This window comes from Myxine glutinosa, chromosome 3 (assembly GCF_964187855.1).
Source record: "Myxine glutinosa chromosome 3, kmMyxGlut1.1, whole genome shotgun sequence".
NCBI classification, from domain to species: domain Eukaryota; kingdom Metazoa; phylum Chordata; class Myxini; order Myxiniformes; family Myxinidae; genus Myxine; species Myxine glutinosa.
The window spans coordinates 209,638,936-209,658,173 of record NC_136263.1 but is presented as its reverse complement, the minus strand read 5'-3'; the positions used below and the strand labels follow the sequence as shown (position 1 = coordinate 209,658,173).

Below are 19,238 nucleotides of genomic sequence, written 5' to 3'. Positions count from 1 at the left end.
AAACAATGTTCATAAACATGTGTTTAGCTGTGCTTGAGATTGTCTAATATTAGAATATTAATGTGGAAACTATAATTCACAAATTTCAAACAATGTTCATAAACATGTGTTTAGCTGTGCTTGAGATTGTCTAATATTAGAATATTAATGTGGAAACTATAATTCACAAATTTCAAGCAGAATGTTCATAAACATGTGTTTCGCTGTGCTTGAGATTGTCTAAAATTAGAATATTAATGTGGAAACTATAATTCACAAATTTCAAGCAGAATGTTCATAAACATGTGTTTTGCTGTGCTTGAGATTGTCTAAAATTAGAATATTAATGTGGAAACTATAATTCACAAATTTCAAGCAGAATGTTCATAAACATGTGTTTAGCTGTGCTTGAGATTGTCTAATATTAGAATTTTAATGTGGAAACTATAATTCACAAATTTCAAGCAGAATGTTCATAAACATGTGTTTAGCTGTGCTTGAGATTGTCTAATATTAGAATATTAATGTGGAAACTATAATTCACAAATTTCAAGCAGAATGTTCATAAACATGTGTTTAGCTGTGCTTGAGATTGTCTAATATTAGAATATTAATGTGGAAACTATTATTCACAAATTTCAAACAGAATGTTCATAAACATGTGTTTACCTGTGCTTGAGATTGTCTAAAATTAGAATATTTATTGTGGAAACTATAATTCACAAATTTCAACCAGAATGTTCATTAACATGTGTTTAGCTGTGCTTGAGATTGTCTAAAATTAGAATATTTATTGTGGAAACTATAATTCACAAATTTCATGCAGAATGTTCATAAACATGTGTTTAGCTGTGCTTGAGATTGTCTAAAATTAGAATATTAATGTGGAAACTATAATTCACAAATTTCAAATAGAATGTTCATTAACATGTGTTTAGCTGTGCTTGAGATTGTCTAAAATTAGAATATTAATGTGGAAACTATAATTCTCAAATATCAAACAGAATGTTCCGAAACATGTGTGTTCGCTGTGCTTGAGATTGTCTAATATTAGAATATTAATGTGGAAACTATAATTCACAAATTTCAAGCAGAATGTTCAAAACATGTTTTTAGCTGTGCTTGAGATTGTCTAAAATTAGAATATTAATGTGGAAACCACAATTCACAAATTTCAAGGAAAATGTTCAAAACATGTTTTTAGCTGTGCTTGAGATTGTCTAATATTAGAATATTAATGTGGAAACTATAATTCACAAATTTCAAGGAGAATGTTCATAAACATGTGTTTCGCTGTGCTTGAGATTGTCTAAAATTAGAATATTAATGTTGAAACTATAATTCACAAATTTCAAGGAGAATGTTCATAAACATGTGTTTATCTGTGCTTGAGATTGTCTAAAATTAGAATATTAATGTGGAAACTATAATTCACAAATTTCAAGCAGAATGTTAATAAACATGTGTTTAGCTGTGCTGGAGATTGTCTAAAATTCGAATATTAATGTGGAAACTATAATTCACAAATTTCAAGCAGAATGTTAATAAACATGTGTTTAGCTGTGCTGGAGATTGTCTAAAATTACAATATTAATGTGGAAACCACAATTCACAAATTTCAAGGAAAATGTTCAAAACATGTTTTTAGCTGTGCTTGAGATTGTCTAAAATTAGAATATTAATGTGGAAACTATAATTCACAAATTTCAAGGAGAATGTTCATAAACATGTGTTTATCTGTGCTTGAGATTGTCTAAAATTAGAATATTAATGTGGAAACTATAATTCACAAATTTCAAGCAGAATGTTCATAAACATGTGTTTATCTGTGCTGGAGATTGTCTAAAATTAGAATATTAATGTGGAAACTATAATTCACAAATTTCAAGCAGAATGTTAATAAACATGTGTTTAGCTGTGCTGGAGATTGTCTAAAATTCGAATATTAATGTGGAAACTATAATTCACAAATTTCAAGCAGAATGTTCATAAACATGTGTTTATCTGTGCTTGAGATTGTCTAAAATTAGAATATTAATGTGGAAACTATAATTCACAAATTTCAAGGAGAATGTTCATAAACATGTGTTTAGCTGTGCTTGAGATTGTCTAAAATTCGAATATTAATGTGGAAACTATAATTCACAAATTTCAAGCAGAATGTTAATAAACATGTGTTTAGCTGTGCTGGAGATTGTCTAAAATTCGAATATTAATGTGGAAACTATAATTCACAAAGTTCAAGCAGAATGTTAATAAACATGTGTTTAGCTGTGCTGGAGATTGTCTAAAATTAGAATATTAATGTGGAAACCACAATTCACAAATTTCAAGGAAAATGTTCAAAACATGTTTTTAGCTGTGCTTGAGATTGTCTAAAATTAGAATATTAATGTGGAAACTATAATTCACAAATTTCAAGGAGAATGTTCATAAACATGTGTTTATCTGTGCTTGAGATTGTCTAAAATTAGAATATTAATGTGGAAACTATAATTCACAAATTTCAAGCAGAATGTTCATAAACATGTGTTTATCTGTGCTTGAGATTGTCTAAAATTAGAATATTAATGTGGAAACTATAATTCACAAATTTCAAGCAGAATGTTCATAAACATGTGTTTCGCTGTGCTGGAGATTGTCTAATATTAGAATATTAATGTGGAAACTATAATTCACAAATTTCAAGCAGAATGTTCATAAACATGTGTTTAGCTGTGCTGGAGATTGTCTAAAATTAGAGTGTGAATATGGAAACTGTAATTAACAAATTTCAAGCAGAATGTTCATAAACATGTGTTTAGCTGTGCTGGAGATTGTCTAAAATTAGAGTATGAATGTGGAAACTATAATTCACAAATTTCAAGCAGAATGTTCATAAACATGTGTTTAGCTGTGCTGGAGATTGTCTAAAATTAGAATATTAATATGGAAACTATAATTCACAAATTTCAAGCAGAATGTTCATAAACATGTGTTTAGCTGTGCTGGAGATTGTCTAATATTAGAATATTAATGTGGAAACTATAATTCACAAATTTCAAGCAGAATGTTCATAAACATGTGTTTAAACCTGCCTTGCTTGAACCATCATTCCAAATGAATCCACTTGAAGGTATCCGAAGCTGCCATTCTATTTCATATGATGAATCAAAAGTACCAATTACTTTTATATCCAATGCTGCAGTGTTATTTCTTTGCCAGTTGACAATCTCGTAAATAGCGGGAGGATCTCCGTTGTCATCAAAAAATAAATGTTCTCCCGTGCTGGTCATAAATTTCACCTTCTTTAAGTATAACAAAAGCTGCAATGTATGTCACAAAAGAAGTATGTTACACATACGTAATAGAATGCTGATATTGATGATATAAGATATAACCAAAATATTCATTTATCAAAGCTATGAATAAAATAAAATAATACCCTTTTTAATGTAATTATGGAAATTGGAGGCTGAAAGTTACAAATACCTGCAGTAACATATATATGTAAATATTTTTAGAATTCCATCATTGATGTTCACATACATGAAAGTGTTTTCTACCATTATATAAAAGGGGTTAGAGAAACAAGTAAACGAAAAAACATGTTATAGGGCTACACACATTTATATTTATATATATATATATATATATATATATATATATATATATATAATCGGGAGATTGAATAAGACGCGGACGTAGCTTCAGGGCTTCGATCTTTAATTCGACAAGCTTTCGACCAACAAAGGTCTTCTTCTGAGTCGGCCCCAAGTTCAACGGAAGTGAAGCGCAGCTTACAGTTACGGTAACTGTAACCGTAACTGTAAGCTGCGCTTCACTTCCGTTGAACTTGGGGCCGACTCAGAAGAAGACCTTTGTTGGTCGAAAGCTTGTCGAATTAAAGATCGAAGCCCTGAAGCTACGTCCGCGTCTTATTCAATCTCCCGATTATTTATTCAATGCAAATGAGACGCCCTGCTCGTACTGTGGAGTTTCTACTATTTCTCACAGTTATATATATATATATATATATATACATATATATATATATATATATATATATATATGTATAGATATATATATATATATGTTGGAACCCATCTGTGGATCGGTCCCATCGGCCGATGGGTCTGACCCATTTGCGGATCCGCAGATGGGCGACCCATCTGTGGATCCGCAAACGGGTCAGACCCATCGCTGAGGGCCTCATAGAATCACATAGGGCCTCATAGAATCACACTGAGGGCCTCATAGAATCACATAATGCGTTATTGTGTTTATATAATTGACAATGCGCCGATTACGAAGCCACACCTTCATCTTTAGCTTTGGGGTGATTAAGGCATGCCAGGAATTGCTATATAAACAATGGAGAGCTGAGTCTGCCAGTGCCACCAGCGAAGTAGACCAGCGTTTTTAAATGGAGCGACATTATCTTATTTTTATCTTATCGACAAACGGTTATCGACAAACCACATGTCACGGACTGCTTTATAAACATTTATGACATCAATTGCTTATTTTTAGGTTCAAATGAACATACTCATCCACCATTGATGCATACACATTCCTTCAAGGTGAACAACACATCCGCAGATGGCGCAGACCCATCGGCCGATGGGTCTGCATTGTCATTTCTCGTGCATCCACAGATGGGTCGCCCATCTGTGGATCCACAAACGGGTCATACCCTTCGGCCGATGGGACCGATCCACAGATGGGTTCCAACATATATATATATATATATATATATATATGTATATATATATATATATATATACACATACATATACATATATATATATATATATATGTTATGAAAATTTAAAAAAAAACTTTTTTATTATTGAATTTGGTAAATGAAAATGTACCAGAAAAGAGTAATGTGGGCCAAATTTCAACTCTCTAGGACGTATGGAACCTACAAAACGAACGGCTCAAAGATTTGAAACGGGAAAAACAAACAAAGTTCAGATGAAGTTAAATATGTAAAAAGGGTTTGTGTAAAGTAAAATATGTAAAAAGTTAAGTGTGTAAAAAGGGTTTGGATAGCTCAAAATTGGTGCACTTTCCTTGAAAATGTCATTTCTGGGCTTGCTTCGCGAACCAGCATTAAGGTCCTCCACGTTAAAGATGAGTCTATAGGCCTATGACTTCGCCATCGCCGTCAAGTCGGAGGTCTCTGTTTTTCTTCCATCTCTTTCTGGTCTTGCACCCTCTGCCCTCTCCATGCCTTGTCCCCTCAGGAATCTGCATGACGCATGAGGTCCAGCAGCAAACTCCTCTTAAATGAAGCTGCTACAATCCAGAACCTCTCCTCACCTCCACTAATTTTTCCTCTTTTTCCCACCTGCCACACTTTCTTCAATGCCATTCTTCCTTCCAGGTCTTAAAGACCACTATCTCAAATAATCCCCCATCCAAAACCATGGTCTTTTTTCTGCAGCCATTAAACTACCCCCACCCATCTCAAAATTCTGCTTCTGTATCCATCCTGTCCACCCCTTACATTCTCCCCTTCCCCTCATACTCATTGTTACCCGCATCCCTTGTTTGTTCGTCTCCTTCTATTTTCTCACTCCTCCCTGCTGTTGGCGTTTCCCCCCTGCTCTCCTGCTCTTTCTGGTGTTATGTTGCATCCTGATCCATTCTGTGTTCTTGCTCTTCCACGAGCCTTAACTAATGTATATCCACAAAAAAGTCACTGTTGTGTTTTACAGGTACTTATTCATACACAAAGTTATATGTTGAACTTATATTTTTGATATTTTACTATTTGAAGATCATAAAGTAAATTAGTATTACTCATGTTATTTTTGTAATACGAGTATTAGCATTTCGCCAACTGTTGATGAATGTCAATTTGGACTTTGTCACTATGAGATAGATTTGCTCATTTTAAAGTGAATCAGTAGTTTTGTGTTGGTATCCACTACCCATGAAAATCTGGTTTATTAAAAAAAAAAACTGAAAGTCTAACAGCGGCGTAGTCGGGGTTTTTTTATTTTGTATACAAGATCGAGGCTCGTGTAAGAGCTAAGATTAATCACATTAAAAAACAAACGAACACATAAAAAACATTTAAAAAATGGAGCGGGAGACAAGATGGGGAGAGAGAGGGGAGAGAGGGAAGATGGGGATAAAGAGGTATTTCAAAAAAGTGGATCTGGGGTGAAATTAATGGGGGTAGAAAAGATCAAGGTTTTGGATGGGGGAAGATAAGAGATGGTGGTGAACAGCTGTTTTAAAGACCTGGAGGGAGGAGTGGGATTGAAGAGAGTGAGGGAGTTTGTTCCAGAGGCAGGAGAAAAGCGGATTGAAAGAGTGAGGGTGAGCAGAGAGCCGAGATTTTGGCAGTTTAACCATAAGAGGGTTGCAGGCAGATCTTGTGTAGGAATATTTGGGGGACAGAGACCCAGCGAGAGCTGGGGGAGCAAGGCCGTAGAGGAGTCGGTAGAAGACAGAAAGACCACCAACCTGCCTGCGGTGAGTGAGTGAAAAGCCATCGGAGTTAGCTTCATTGTGGGATATTGCAATGATTCTGAAAGCAATTTCTTGTATTATTGTTTGATACTTTCGGTGAAGAGGATAGTACGGCCTGGGTGTGGATACCAGTTAACAAATAATGTCAGTATTAAAAAAAATTTGAACTACTGTAAGCCTGAAGCTGTCTGTTACCATGGAAGTGAAGAGATTGAGACACTGGTTTATTCTGTTTGTTTCGAGCCAACAATAAACCAACCATACACCGCTTCGATGAAGTACCTTTGCACTCACGACAAAGGGATTGCAATGTTACGATTAAATTTACTTCAACGTTATTATTATTACGAAAACGAAACCACTGTATTAAGAAACCTGGGATAATTTGTCCAATGCTGGTGAGGCATGAAGGTGAGGCATGAAGGCATGAAGGCATGAAGCCCAAGGCGTATACGTACTGTGTCATTGGAAAATCCGTAACGTCTCTGCTTTTGATATTTGATGGTCATTTTAACAATCGGTTTGTTTGTGGGGTTTTTTATAAACAAGATCGAGGCTCGTGTAAGAGCTGACATTAATCACAAAAAGACAAACTGACACATAAAAAACATATAATAAAGGGAGTGGGAGACAAGATGGGGAGAGAGAGGGGAGCACACAAGTACAACAGTAGAGAACAGGGACATTGGGAGATCTGTTTCACACTGAATGAAAAACGTAAAGATAGAGCATGGTGATTGTGATATATGACAGGTTCGACGACATGTTCGGCCTGAACGGCTTAGAAATCAAAATGGAGGTGTGTGGAGTCAGCCGTCGTATACCGTAATAACATCACAGACGTAACCACATCCAATCACCCTGTGATGTGACCAGATCCTCAGCTCTGATTGGTGTACGTTTGTGAGGGACATACATAAGGACATATAAACACGATCCCAGATGGCTTTGCCCTTGGGACGATGCCGTAAAAAGGTGTTCGAGAGAAATTTTAACAACATACACCTGAGCTATTTAGCAACAACACACAAATCAAAATGTGACTACTCCGATATCATGATATCTATGATTCTTGTTTTGTTTGACCACTTACTTCCCAGGATTTAAAGTTTTCAATATCAGTACAAGAACCGTTAATAAATGGGCCTTGACCAGGAAGACATTGTTGCAAATCGTGTAAGGCATGAGCAACAGCATACGTAGCTGTGTATGTGTGGTAGGTCACTCTCATGTGAGACACATCCGTGAAATCTGTGCCATATTTGCTCAAATCTTCAAGGCCAGTGCAAGGCCGTAGTTTTGTCAACGCAACGTTCCATGAGCAGTTGAATGTAATTTCCCAGAATTTCTGAAGAAATTTATTTTCTGAGACGTTTCTTTTCAAGAAAGTGGTTTGAAATTGTTTCAGATTAAATTTTTTAGCTTTTTCTTGAAATGTAGAAAAATTCTGTGCAACTCTTGCATAATAATCAAATAAGGATATTGTACCTGATGAGTTTCCATTGAAATAAAATGTCTGATTAGAGCTTAATTCAGCTTCACAATCATTGGAATTTGAAGTATCTTTGCGCATTGTTGTCAATATCCTTGTCCCAGCACTATTGAACATATTTATATTATTTTTCCGTGCTGTTTCAAAATTGTATTTGTGCTTGTCCTTGTCTTCTTTGGCTTCATCTTCATGAATTTGCCTCGGGTATGGAAGCCTTAGATTTTCAAGAAATTCACGAAAACCTGGAATTGAACCCTGGCGTAAAGCAAAGCCAATAGTCCCTTGAAATATATGAGCAAATCTCTCGGAGGCAAATGGTTGGAAAGTTGCCCAATCTTCACTAGCGATCCATGTCTTTCCTGTAATGTTTCTTCGCCAAAGCTCCTCAGCAAAAGGGGTAACTCTATTCTGTCCACTGAAAACAACAATCACTGAAACTTTGGATTCTTTAACATAATCACCTGCGGTATCCACAAATGAAATGGAAATGAGAATTAAATGTGTAGACCATAACATGGCATGAGAAATAATAAATATATAATGTTACGTATATGGCTGAGGGGTAATTGGCTTTGTATTTCCATAATAAGTGTTACCATAACCATACGAGTGGCACTCGGCAGAGCATCCTTTTGACCTCAAAAATAATTTGTGGTAGAATTCAGTGACCTGATAAGCAAATCGTCATCAAATTAAGTTAATCTGATAAAAATAGACAATTTTAGAAATTTGGCCTATATTGACCTTTTGGCCTATGTTGATCTCAAAATAGTTGGTGTTTGGTTTCAGTAAACTGATATGCAAATCCTATTCAGATTTCAAATCAATGGGATGAAAATTGAGGATTTTAGTAATTCAAAAAAGTGGTTGACCTTTGGCCTATGTTGACCTTTTGGCCAACACTGATCTCAAAAATAGTTAGTGGTTGAATTCAGAAAGCCGATATTTAAATCCTATTCAAATTTCAAATCAATCGGATGAAAATTGAGGATTTTAGGAATTCAAAAAAAGTGGTTGACCTTTGACCTATGTCTACCTTTTGACCTTTGGACCTCAAAAATATAAAGGAATTTGTCGGACCACGAACTCTACCATTTGATGAAGTTTCGTGAAGATCGGTTTAAAATTGTGACCTATAGGCAAGTATAAGTGAGCGGACACACAGACACACAAACAAACACACAAACACACACACAAACACAAAACCGGAGTGATCAACATACTTGGAAAAAAAATATTTTGTTGCCAAGTAACGAACGGACTCAAATTCAATACTCTCTCCTCAGGTGAGGGTAACAAGCAAACAAATAAACTGGAGTGAAAACTGAGTACTCCCTTTCAGCATGCATCATCGCCGGGCCCCCTTCGTCTCCCGACGATGAAGTCATGCAGCGCCTGGAGATGGAATAGGAAAGGAGCGGTGTGAAAAAAATGGATAAATTACACGTTGTTATGCCTCCGTCCCCGAAGGTGGCCGGAGGCATTATGTTTTTGGGTTGTCCGTCCGTCCGTCCGTCCGTCCATACGGGCTAAACTTCTTTTTCAGCAACCTCATGTCCAATTGAGACTAAGTTTTCAAACTTTTTTGCAGAATGTTTTTATGATAATTGTGATGTCATACGTCACGTGGTATCGCAGCCATCTTGGATTAAATGCAAATAATGAAAGAAATATTTCTCGGAAACCGCTGAATGGAAAAATTTGAAACTTGGCACATTGTCAAGTACTTCCAATAGGGAACAATAGCATGATAATGATGACATCATAGGTGAAGTGGTGTACCAGTCAAAATGTTTTAATCGAATTCCTTATCCTAAAAAATTTAAATTGCATGCACATGATCTCTGACCCATTTGTATTGAAATATTAAATTTATGACATCATAGGTCACATGGTTTAGCAGCCATATTGGATTTAACCTAAAACCTTAAAAAAGCATCTTCTCTCAAACCACCAAATCGATTGACTCGAAACTTTACATGTGTCATTGACTAGGCATGGTGATTGCAAGATTATCAAGAAAACATCATTGGTCACATGGTCACAGCTTGAGCTGCATTATGTGAGACACAGAATTGTCCATTGTAAAGAAAGAGTGTCAGCTGCTACACTGCTTTCTGTAAGTCGCTCAACCAACTCCTTTCAAAGCAATGCTAGGCCATCGCATGGGAACCAATCCATGGACATATTTCTGGCTCACTGTCCTTCATCAGCATGGAGTGGATTCCCATCAATAGTCGAACTGGCAATTTGTGCCAAAGGCACAAACGTCAAATAGCATCTCTTCACTGGAATGTGGCCGTGAACACTGTTTTCACACCAGCAATTTACTGCTGCAAAGGTTCTGATAAATAGGGGGCACCTGCCAATCATCCTACACATTTAGACATCCATTACAGCCACAGTTTTGAGAATTATTTTGCAACGAGGAAATATGATTTTACAGTTAAAATAATCCTTGCGGTTTAACCTACAGTCTGTAACAAACATAACAAACCACTGCAAATGAGCAGTGTGTCAGTTGCGACAATATAGTGTACAAAAATAAAAAAATAACTTACTCACCAATAATTTCCATTTTACTAAATTCTTGAACACTTGGTAGAGTTTCACGAAAGGAGAGGCAATGCCCTTTGCTTTCCGTTTCTGTTGCAAATTGTGCAATTCCTTGCTTTCCATAGTCATCATCATCATGCAATGCTCCAACATATTTCCACTCAAAATGAGATACTATGCGAGCCATTGCAGTGGCCTGGAAAGCATCGCTTGGTACAGTTCGAAGAAATGATGGATATTCATTTTTATCACTAAGACATTTGCATGTGGCAATGTAGCTTATCTGATAAAGGAATCATGAAAAACAATACAAATTATAAATGTGTGTCTATGTGTACATATACAGTATATATATTGTTGAAAAAGAATCACACAAAGTACTTCAGAAAGTATTCATACCCCCTTGACTTTTTCACATTTTGTTTTGTTACAGCCTGAATTTAAAATGGATTAAATTTAAAAAAATTGTCACTGATCTACACAAAATACCGCATGTGAATCAACGTGAAAATATCAACGTGAAAACATGTTTTTAAAATGTATACCGATTTATTGAAAATTAAACATAGAAATATCAAATTTACATAAGTATTCAGCCCTTTGAGTCAATACTTCATAGAAGTGCCTTTGGCAGCTATTACAGATTTGAGCCTTCTTTGGTATGACTGTATCAGCTATGTACATCTGGATTTGGGGAGTTTTTTCCCCATTCTTCCTTGCAGATTTGGTCAAGCTCTGTAAAGTTGGATGGTGAGCATCAGTGAACATCAATCTTCAAGTTGTTCCACAGATTCTCAATGGGATACAAGTGTGGGCTTCGGCTGGGCCACTCAAGGACTTTAACGTTATTGTTCTGAAGCCATTCTAGTGTTGCTTTGGCTGTATGCTTGGGGTCATTGTCCTGTTGGTAAGTAAATCTTCACTCCAGTCTAGGGTGTTTTGCACTCTTAAGCAGGTTCTCCTCAAGGATTTGCCTGTGTTTGGCTCCATTCATATTTCCCTCCATCCTTACAAGTCGCCCAGTCCCTGCCGCTGAAAAGCATCCCCATAGCATGAGGCTGCCAACACCAGGCTGCACGGTAGGGATAGTGTTAGAATGGTGATGAGCTGTGCTCAGTATCCACCAGACATAACGCTTTGCATTCAGGCCAAAGAGTTTAATTTTCTTCTCATCAAACCACTGAATATTTTGCATCATGCTCTCAGTCTTTCACGTGCCTTTTTGCAAACTCCAGGCCTCTTCCGTCTGGCCACTCTCCCATAAAGCCTAAATTTGTGAAGTGCCACAGAGACTGTTGTCCTTCTGGCAGGTTTTCCCATCTCAGCCAAGGATCTCTGTAATTCTGCCAGAGTGGTCATTGGGTTCTTGGTTACCTCGCTGATCAAGGTCCTTCTTGCCCAGTTGCTCAGTTTGGTCGGACAGCCAGCTCTAGCAAGAGTTCCATATTCTTTCCATTTCTTAATTCTGGAGCTCACTGTGCTCTTGTGAATTTTCAACACAATAAATTGTTTTATACCCTTCCCCCAGATCTATGCCTCCTCACAATTCTATCTCGGAATTATACGGACAGTTCCTTGGACTTCATGGTAGTGTTCCTGCTTGACATGCACTCTCAACTGTGGGACCTTATATATAAAGGTGTGTTTCTTTCTAAATCATGTCCAGTCAATTTAATTGGCCACAGCTGGACTCCATTCAAGTTGTGGAGTCAACTTAAGGATGATCAAAGGATATTGGATACACCTGAGCTCAATGTGGAGTGTCACATAAAAAAGGGTTGAATACTTAATGACTCAAGGCATTTCAGCTTTTCATTTTTAATTAATTTTGAAAAATTGCTAAAAATGATAATTCCACTTTGACATTATTGGGTATTATGGGTAGATCAGTGACAAAAGAAAATCTCAATTTCATCCATTTTAAATTCAGGCTGTAACACAACAAAATGTGAAAAAGTCAAGGGTTGTGAATACTTTCTGAAGGCACTGTATATTTGTCTGATTGAATGAGGAGAACTATACATTCTTTGATGCCAATATGCAGATATAAACACTGCTTTCAAAAAGGATGTGAAACATTCGAATAGTAGCAAACATCATCAATTCTTTGGTGACTTATGATGCAGACTTTATATGAATACGCCATGTAAATATTGCTTGATTATATACTTATTGATTATTTTTTAAACGCCAGATGTGAAGACACGCCGCAAAATCTTCTAGAGTGATAGCCTTTCGCCCCATTTATTTTGCCTGGCCTTGGAGCAACTTCATGAACAAGGACATGGATACAACCTAACATCAAATAAGAGAAAATCCAAATTGACAAGAGAGGTGACACATCAACTGTACATGGATGATCCAAACCTCTTCTCACCAAATGATAAAAAATTGGCAGAACAACTCAAATTAATGAATCAGTACTCTTCCAACATTCAAATGGAATTTCGTCAATATAAGTGTGCTGAGTGCACATTCGTACAACGTAAACCAGCAGAAACAAGCAAAATAAAAATCCACCTAGATACAACAACGGAAGGGCTAGACAACTCTGTATCACACAAATACCTCGGAGTAGAAGAGGGCCACCAAATATGTCACAAACAAATGCACAAAACAATTACCAAGGAATACCTGTGTAGAACGAGGCTGATTCTGAAAACATTTCTCACCCCAAGAAACAAAATCAAAGCCATTAACCATCTAGCAGTACCAGTGTTCCAGTACAGCTGCGGAATAATAAACTAGCCATAAAAGGAATCAACAAGCACCATCCACAAATTGTTCTACAAAATTCAGTGCATCTTGAGAATGTGCCTGTCGAGAGACGAGAATGAGGTAGCTGCCTGAGGGAGGTCAACCAAGTGTTCAGAATGACAACTGTAGGATTGGGTGACTCTATAAAAACTTCAACAGGCTACCAAATCCAATTTGTAAGTAACCACAAAGACAACAAACCTTGAAGGTATCCCAAACACACATTGCAAAAAAGTCCAAAGACAGGTGCGAAGAGAAGATGTCACACAAAAACCAGAACAACAACGAATCTGTATTCGCCCCAATGATTTGGGGCTGTACTGAATGAATTGGGGCTGTACAGCCCCAATGATTGCAAAAAAGACAAAATAAAAATATAAAACGAAATGTCAACAAATATACCTACACCAACAACTAGGAAAAAGATAAGAGCAGGGAGGTATAAAAAAGAGTTGGAGATATTGGGGATAGACAAAGAAGGATCACTGGATTGGCTAAGAAGAGGCCAGTTCAACTTGGACAGGGAACGAATCATTATTAATGCCAAAGACCAAGGATGAATGGCTTTAAGAAGGTGACAGGACTGAGTCAATCGGACAAGTGTAGGTTCTGCGAGGAAGTAGAAACAGAAAGCAAGTCACCTCCTATCAGGATATATTTAAAAAAACTCATGTCAGAGCGCCTGTACACATAAAGGCACAACAAGGTGTGCAGAATAATCTACTGTCACATCTGCAAAAATTTCAATATCCCAGTCAGAGAAAACTCATAGCAACATGGAGCAAAAACAATCACTGAAAGCAAGGAAGTAGTGACCATGTAAAACATAATGATCCCATCCAGCATGAACATAGAAAATAAATCATATAGTCTTGAGGTATAAAAATAAAAACAAGGCATTACTAATTGAGGTTTGATTACCCAGTGATTTTGGCCTAAAGAATGTAGAAATCAAGAAAATGACCACATACCAAGCCCTTAAAAATGAAGTGAAAAAATCCTGGAAGCTGAACAACACCAAAATTGTACCAGTGGTTATTGAAGCAATGGGAATGATAAAGAAAAACCTCACTTAGATTTTAAAATCCATCCCTGGGAATATTAATACTACAAACAAACAAACAAACTACAATTGGAAGCTGTCCGGGGCTCGGTGACGACCACAAAAAAGAGGCCTTGAACAAAACTTTGAGAACAAGAAAACTGTACAGCTTTGTTTATGAATCGTGATCCCTTACTGAAACGGAGGTGGATACTTTTTGATCTGGGAAGACTCCGTTCTACCTTCTGAAACGGCATATGGAGATAACAACCAACGGCACACACACACCAACACACACAGTGTACGAAAGACGGGACTCTGTGTAACTTCTGACTCCCTTTGTAGTGGAAGATCTCAAATTGACAAATCTATTTATAAAGTTCCTCTGCAATGATAAATAAAAAAAACCTAACATGGAACAACTCAAAGCTGTTAATAATCCAGAACAAAGGAGATAACTTTGACATTATTTAATCCCATTTGTTGACAAAATATATCAATAACCGACCGACACTATTGAACCCCAAGAAGGAATGAGGGGTGAGAGCTTGCATAGAAGTGTTATCTACAACAATATATCACCTTATGCAATGTACGAGTTTCAAGGGATATTGAGATAATATAAATTGCCCTTTTCCTTTGAATTTTTTTATGAAAAAGCCTTTTAAAGTATGAAATGAAAGGAGTTATTTGGCCTGTACTTTGAGTAATTGTCAACTCCATATACAGTCACGTGAAAAAGTAAGTACACCCCATGTAAAGTTTTGACTTTTTCAACATATTTCAACATACAGCTATTTGATCTTCATTTCAACATTATTGATAGATAAAGGTGATATAATATAACAAATATGAAACATTTACATTTTGTAGTCCATTGGATAATTTAAATAAACATAAATGCAAATTTTGCATGTGGAAAAAGTAAGTACACCCTTGGCACTAATAAGTGGTATTGCCCCCTTTGGCAGAAACAACCTCAAGTAGGCGTTTCTTATAACTGTCTACAAGTCTCTGACATCGACTGGGAGAAACTTTTTCCCACTCCTCCATGCAGAATTATTTCAGCTGTGCGATGTTTGAGGGGTTTCTTGCATGCACAGCTCGTTTCAAATCTCCCCACAACATCTCGATGGGATTTAGATCCGTGCTTTGACCTGGCCATTCCAGAACCCTCCATTTCTTTCTTTTCAGCCATTCCTTGGTGGATTTACTGGTATGTTTAGGGTCATTGTCATGTTGCAAGGACCACCCTCGGTTGAGCTTCAACTTTCCGACAGATGGCCTCACATTATCCTCAAGCACCCTCTGGTACAATGAATAATTCATAGTGGATTCTATGATGGTGAGCTGCCCAGGCCCCGATGCAGCAAGGCTGCCCCAAACCATAATATTTCCACCACCATGCTTTACAGTTGGTATCAGGTTCTTCTGGTCAAATGCTGTCTTTGGTTTTCACCAAACATGTCTTCTGGTACTGTGGCCAAATAGCTCTACCTTTGACTCGTCTGTCCAGAGCACATTGTTCCAGAAGTGCTGGTCTTTGCCTAGGTGTTCATTGGCACACTTTAGTCTTGCCCTGATGTTCTTTCTGGACGGCAAAGGTTTCCTCCTGGCACACCTCCCATGTAGATCAAATTTGTGCAGCCTCTTTATAATGGTAGACTCGTGCACTTTGACATCAACAGTGGCAAGAGCTACCTGTAGGTCCCGTGATGACATTCTGGGGTTCTTAGAGACTTCTTTCAGCATCTTGCGGTCTGCTCTCGGGCTGAACTTGCTGGGGCGGCCTGGCCTTAACAAGTTGGCAGTTCTTTGGAACCTTCTCCACTTGTAGATGATCTTCCGGACAGTCGAATGATTGATTTCAAATTGTTTGGAGATCTTTTTAAATCCCTTCCCAGACTCGTAGGCATCTATAACCTTCTTTCTCAAGGCCTCAGAGAGCTCTTTTGATCTAGACATGGTGACACCGCACACTTCAACAACAAAGAGCAAACCAAACTAAATGTCTGAGGTTTAAATATGACAGGTCTCTCCAAGATCCTCTGTAACGATGTTCTATTCATTTGCACCTGAGCTGGTGCACCTGATTCTAATTTTAGGTATTTGAAGTAGTGATAAATGTAGGGGTGTACTTCCTTTTTCCACATGCGAAATTTGCATTTATGTTTATTTAAATTATACAATGGACTACAAAATGTAAATGTTTCATGATATTTGTTATATTAAATCACCTTTATCTATCAATATTGTTGAAATGAGGATCAAATAGCTGTATGTTGAAATATGTTGAAAAAGTCAAAACTTTACATGGGGTGTACTTAATTTTTCACATGACTATATATCAAATAATTAAGCAGTCTGTAGTAGTGGAGCAGAGACCACAAACTGCACAAAGGTAGTGGGAAGATCAACAGCTAAATTGATTCAAGAGTTAATATAGAAAAGAAAAACAAAATATAAAATGTTCTTGGGTGTACCACTGTACCAACGTACCTGTGGGACAGAGAAAGGACCAAGTAAACGACCAACAATGATCGAGAAGGAGGAACTCGCACTCCCGATAACAGCGCTTGGTTTGCAGATATTTTCTTGCATTGGTATCACTTCTGAACCAATGAAATTTACTGTCGCTTTGACTGCTTTGTGAGTATTAAAACAGGCATCGTAAATCATGTATCCAAGACTTACATTTGGAAGCAATAGACTGTTGTTGTTAATTTCTTCAATCGCAAATATCATCGCCATAAGATAGCGAAATTCTCTGGATTCAAAACTGCCGGAAGAAAATGTTTTTATGCGTTTTTCTTTTTATAAAATACTGCATCTAGCCTTTACAATTAGTAATTAGAATGTCACTCGGTAGAGCACGTACCTCTGCCAGGCTCAACAGTTTACGTTTTGTATCCCACGGATAGTCCGGATTTGCATCAAAACATGAACCAACCCCTAATCCTAACAATAACAACTTTTTGAGACATCCTGCTCACAAACAAACAGACAGACAAGAGTGAAAACATAACCTCTGTCCACCTTCAGTGGGGGAGGTAATAATCTAAAAACACAAAATAAATGTTTCACAACTAAAGTCTGTATATATGACTTTCAGGCTTTCTAAAAGTTTACGAAAAGTATTTTTTTTAGCCAATACAATTTTTGATTTTTGTTTTGCATGCACAAATATAATTGCCAATTATATGTATAATTGCATACCAAAATACCAAAAGCTGTCTGACTGGTCTTTGGTAATACCAAAAGACCCTGAAGACCCAAAATACCCCAAATACCCCAAAATGTATAATTGCCAATTGACATAAACCAAAAAAGTAAAAAACAAAAAAAACAAACCACTTTCTGAAAGTCATTTTATGACGAAGAAACCAGTGGATCGAGAAGATGTCATACTCACTTGAAGCAATCGGGCTGCCGGGGCATTTCCCTGAAGGTCGAGTTCGTAGTTGGCTTGGTTATGTGAATTTGGAAGAACCCAGCAAGCATCACGTCTCCTTGCTTCACAACACTCTGCAAATCCTGAATTGCCATCGCCTTGCATTTCCCTTCCTCGGCCAATGCTTCATGGACGCAAAACAAAAAGAGGAAATTTAACACAAGTACGTGCAGACATTTTGTACAAATGAGAGTGCTCCACAATCTCATCGATATATCCAAACATCTCAGCTTCATTGCAATACGTGTGTTCCCTCCCATCCTGATTCGCAAGTAACACTAATATACTGATTATCTGCTACATATGAAGCCACTTTGGACAAACAATTTTGAAACATTAATTTATAAATTTATTATAATTTCTATTTTTTAATGCAACTGTATGAAAATTTAAAAAGCATCAATATTACTACAAATTATTTTTATCTATCATTAAAAGAAATAACCGAACATTTTGATTAACTACAACCGTTTAGTGAAAAATGAAGGTCCAATGAGGCTGCAGAACACAAGCACCTGCGAATACTTTTGGGAAAGAATTACACTGAGGTTGCTAAGGATGCCTGGGCCCCACTACAAGGAGAGAATTGGTTAAGTTTTCCCTCCAGTGGATGTTTCATGGGTTTGGTTTGTACAAAACTGGCATGTCGACTTTGTTTGGTGATGGCGACTAGTTGTGGGAGTTGAAAAACTAAATAGGATGCGTTTTAGATAATGTGTTCTGTATAAGCTGAAAACAAACTACCGCACAACTAAAAAATATGGCAGCTCAAGTTACGACAACACACTTGTATTTACAATGATACAGGATGGCTGGTCAAATAGATTGATAGGCAACTGAGGCACAATGCCTAGCCCGAGATCATAACATTGATGGAACATCTATATCTTATTATAATAGAGCAAACGTATATGGTTCGCTATGTATGTAAGTTTATATGCGATGAAAACGTCTTCTTCTTCTTCAAATACAATTTCCACCCTCTCAATTGTCCCCCGTCGCACCGCGGAGCGAAAGGGGGACTATGGTTTTCCCCTCCGTCCGTGTGTGCGTGCATCCGTGCGTGCGTGCCTGCGTCCGTCTGTGCGTGCGTGCGGGCGAACGTGCGTGCGTGCGTGCATGTGTGCGTGCGTAAGTGAAGGACAGAATTCTAATTTGTTGTGTGGGTGCAACCCACGTCAAAATCCAAGATAGCCGCCGCCATGTATGTCTGAAGCCATGTATGTCTGAAACTTGTGAGCGGAATATCTCGAAAAATAAGTGAAGTACCAACTTCAAATTTGGTGTGTGGGTGTGTCCAGGCATAAGGAAGAAGGCCATTGAAAATTGGGTCGCCACGTCAAAATCCAAGATGGCCGCCACCATATATATGTCTGAAACTTGTGAGCGAAATATCTTGAAAAATAAACGAACTACTAACTTTTAATCTAGTGTGTGGGTGTATCTACGCATAAAGAAGAACGCTATTGAAAATTGGGTCGCCATGTCAAAAT

At 37.3% G+C, this 19,238-nt stretch overlaps 1 protein-coding gene across 1 annotated transcript; it reads right to left on the bottom strand.

Moving 5' to 3' along the window:
• Positions 1-10,321: 10,321 nt before the first annotated feature.
• On the bottom strand, positions 10,322-17,840 carry LOC144891259 (extracellular calcium-sensing receptor-like). The gene is made up of 6 exons (XM_078773675.1): positions 17,707-17,840; positions 17,321-17,352; positions 17,210-17,279; positions 16,794-17,073; positions 10,505-10,778; positions 10,322-10,416 (listed from the first exon to the last, which is right to left on the bottom strand). The coding sequence occupies exons 1-6, from the start codon at positions 17,838-17,840 to the stop codon at positions 10,322-10,324; spliced, it is 885 nt and encodes a 294-aa protein (XP_078629801.1).
• Between the last annotated feature and the right edge of the window lie 1,398 nt (positions 17,841-19,238).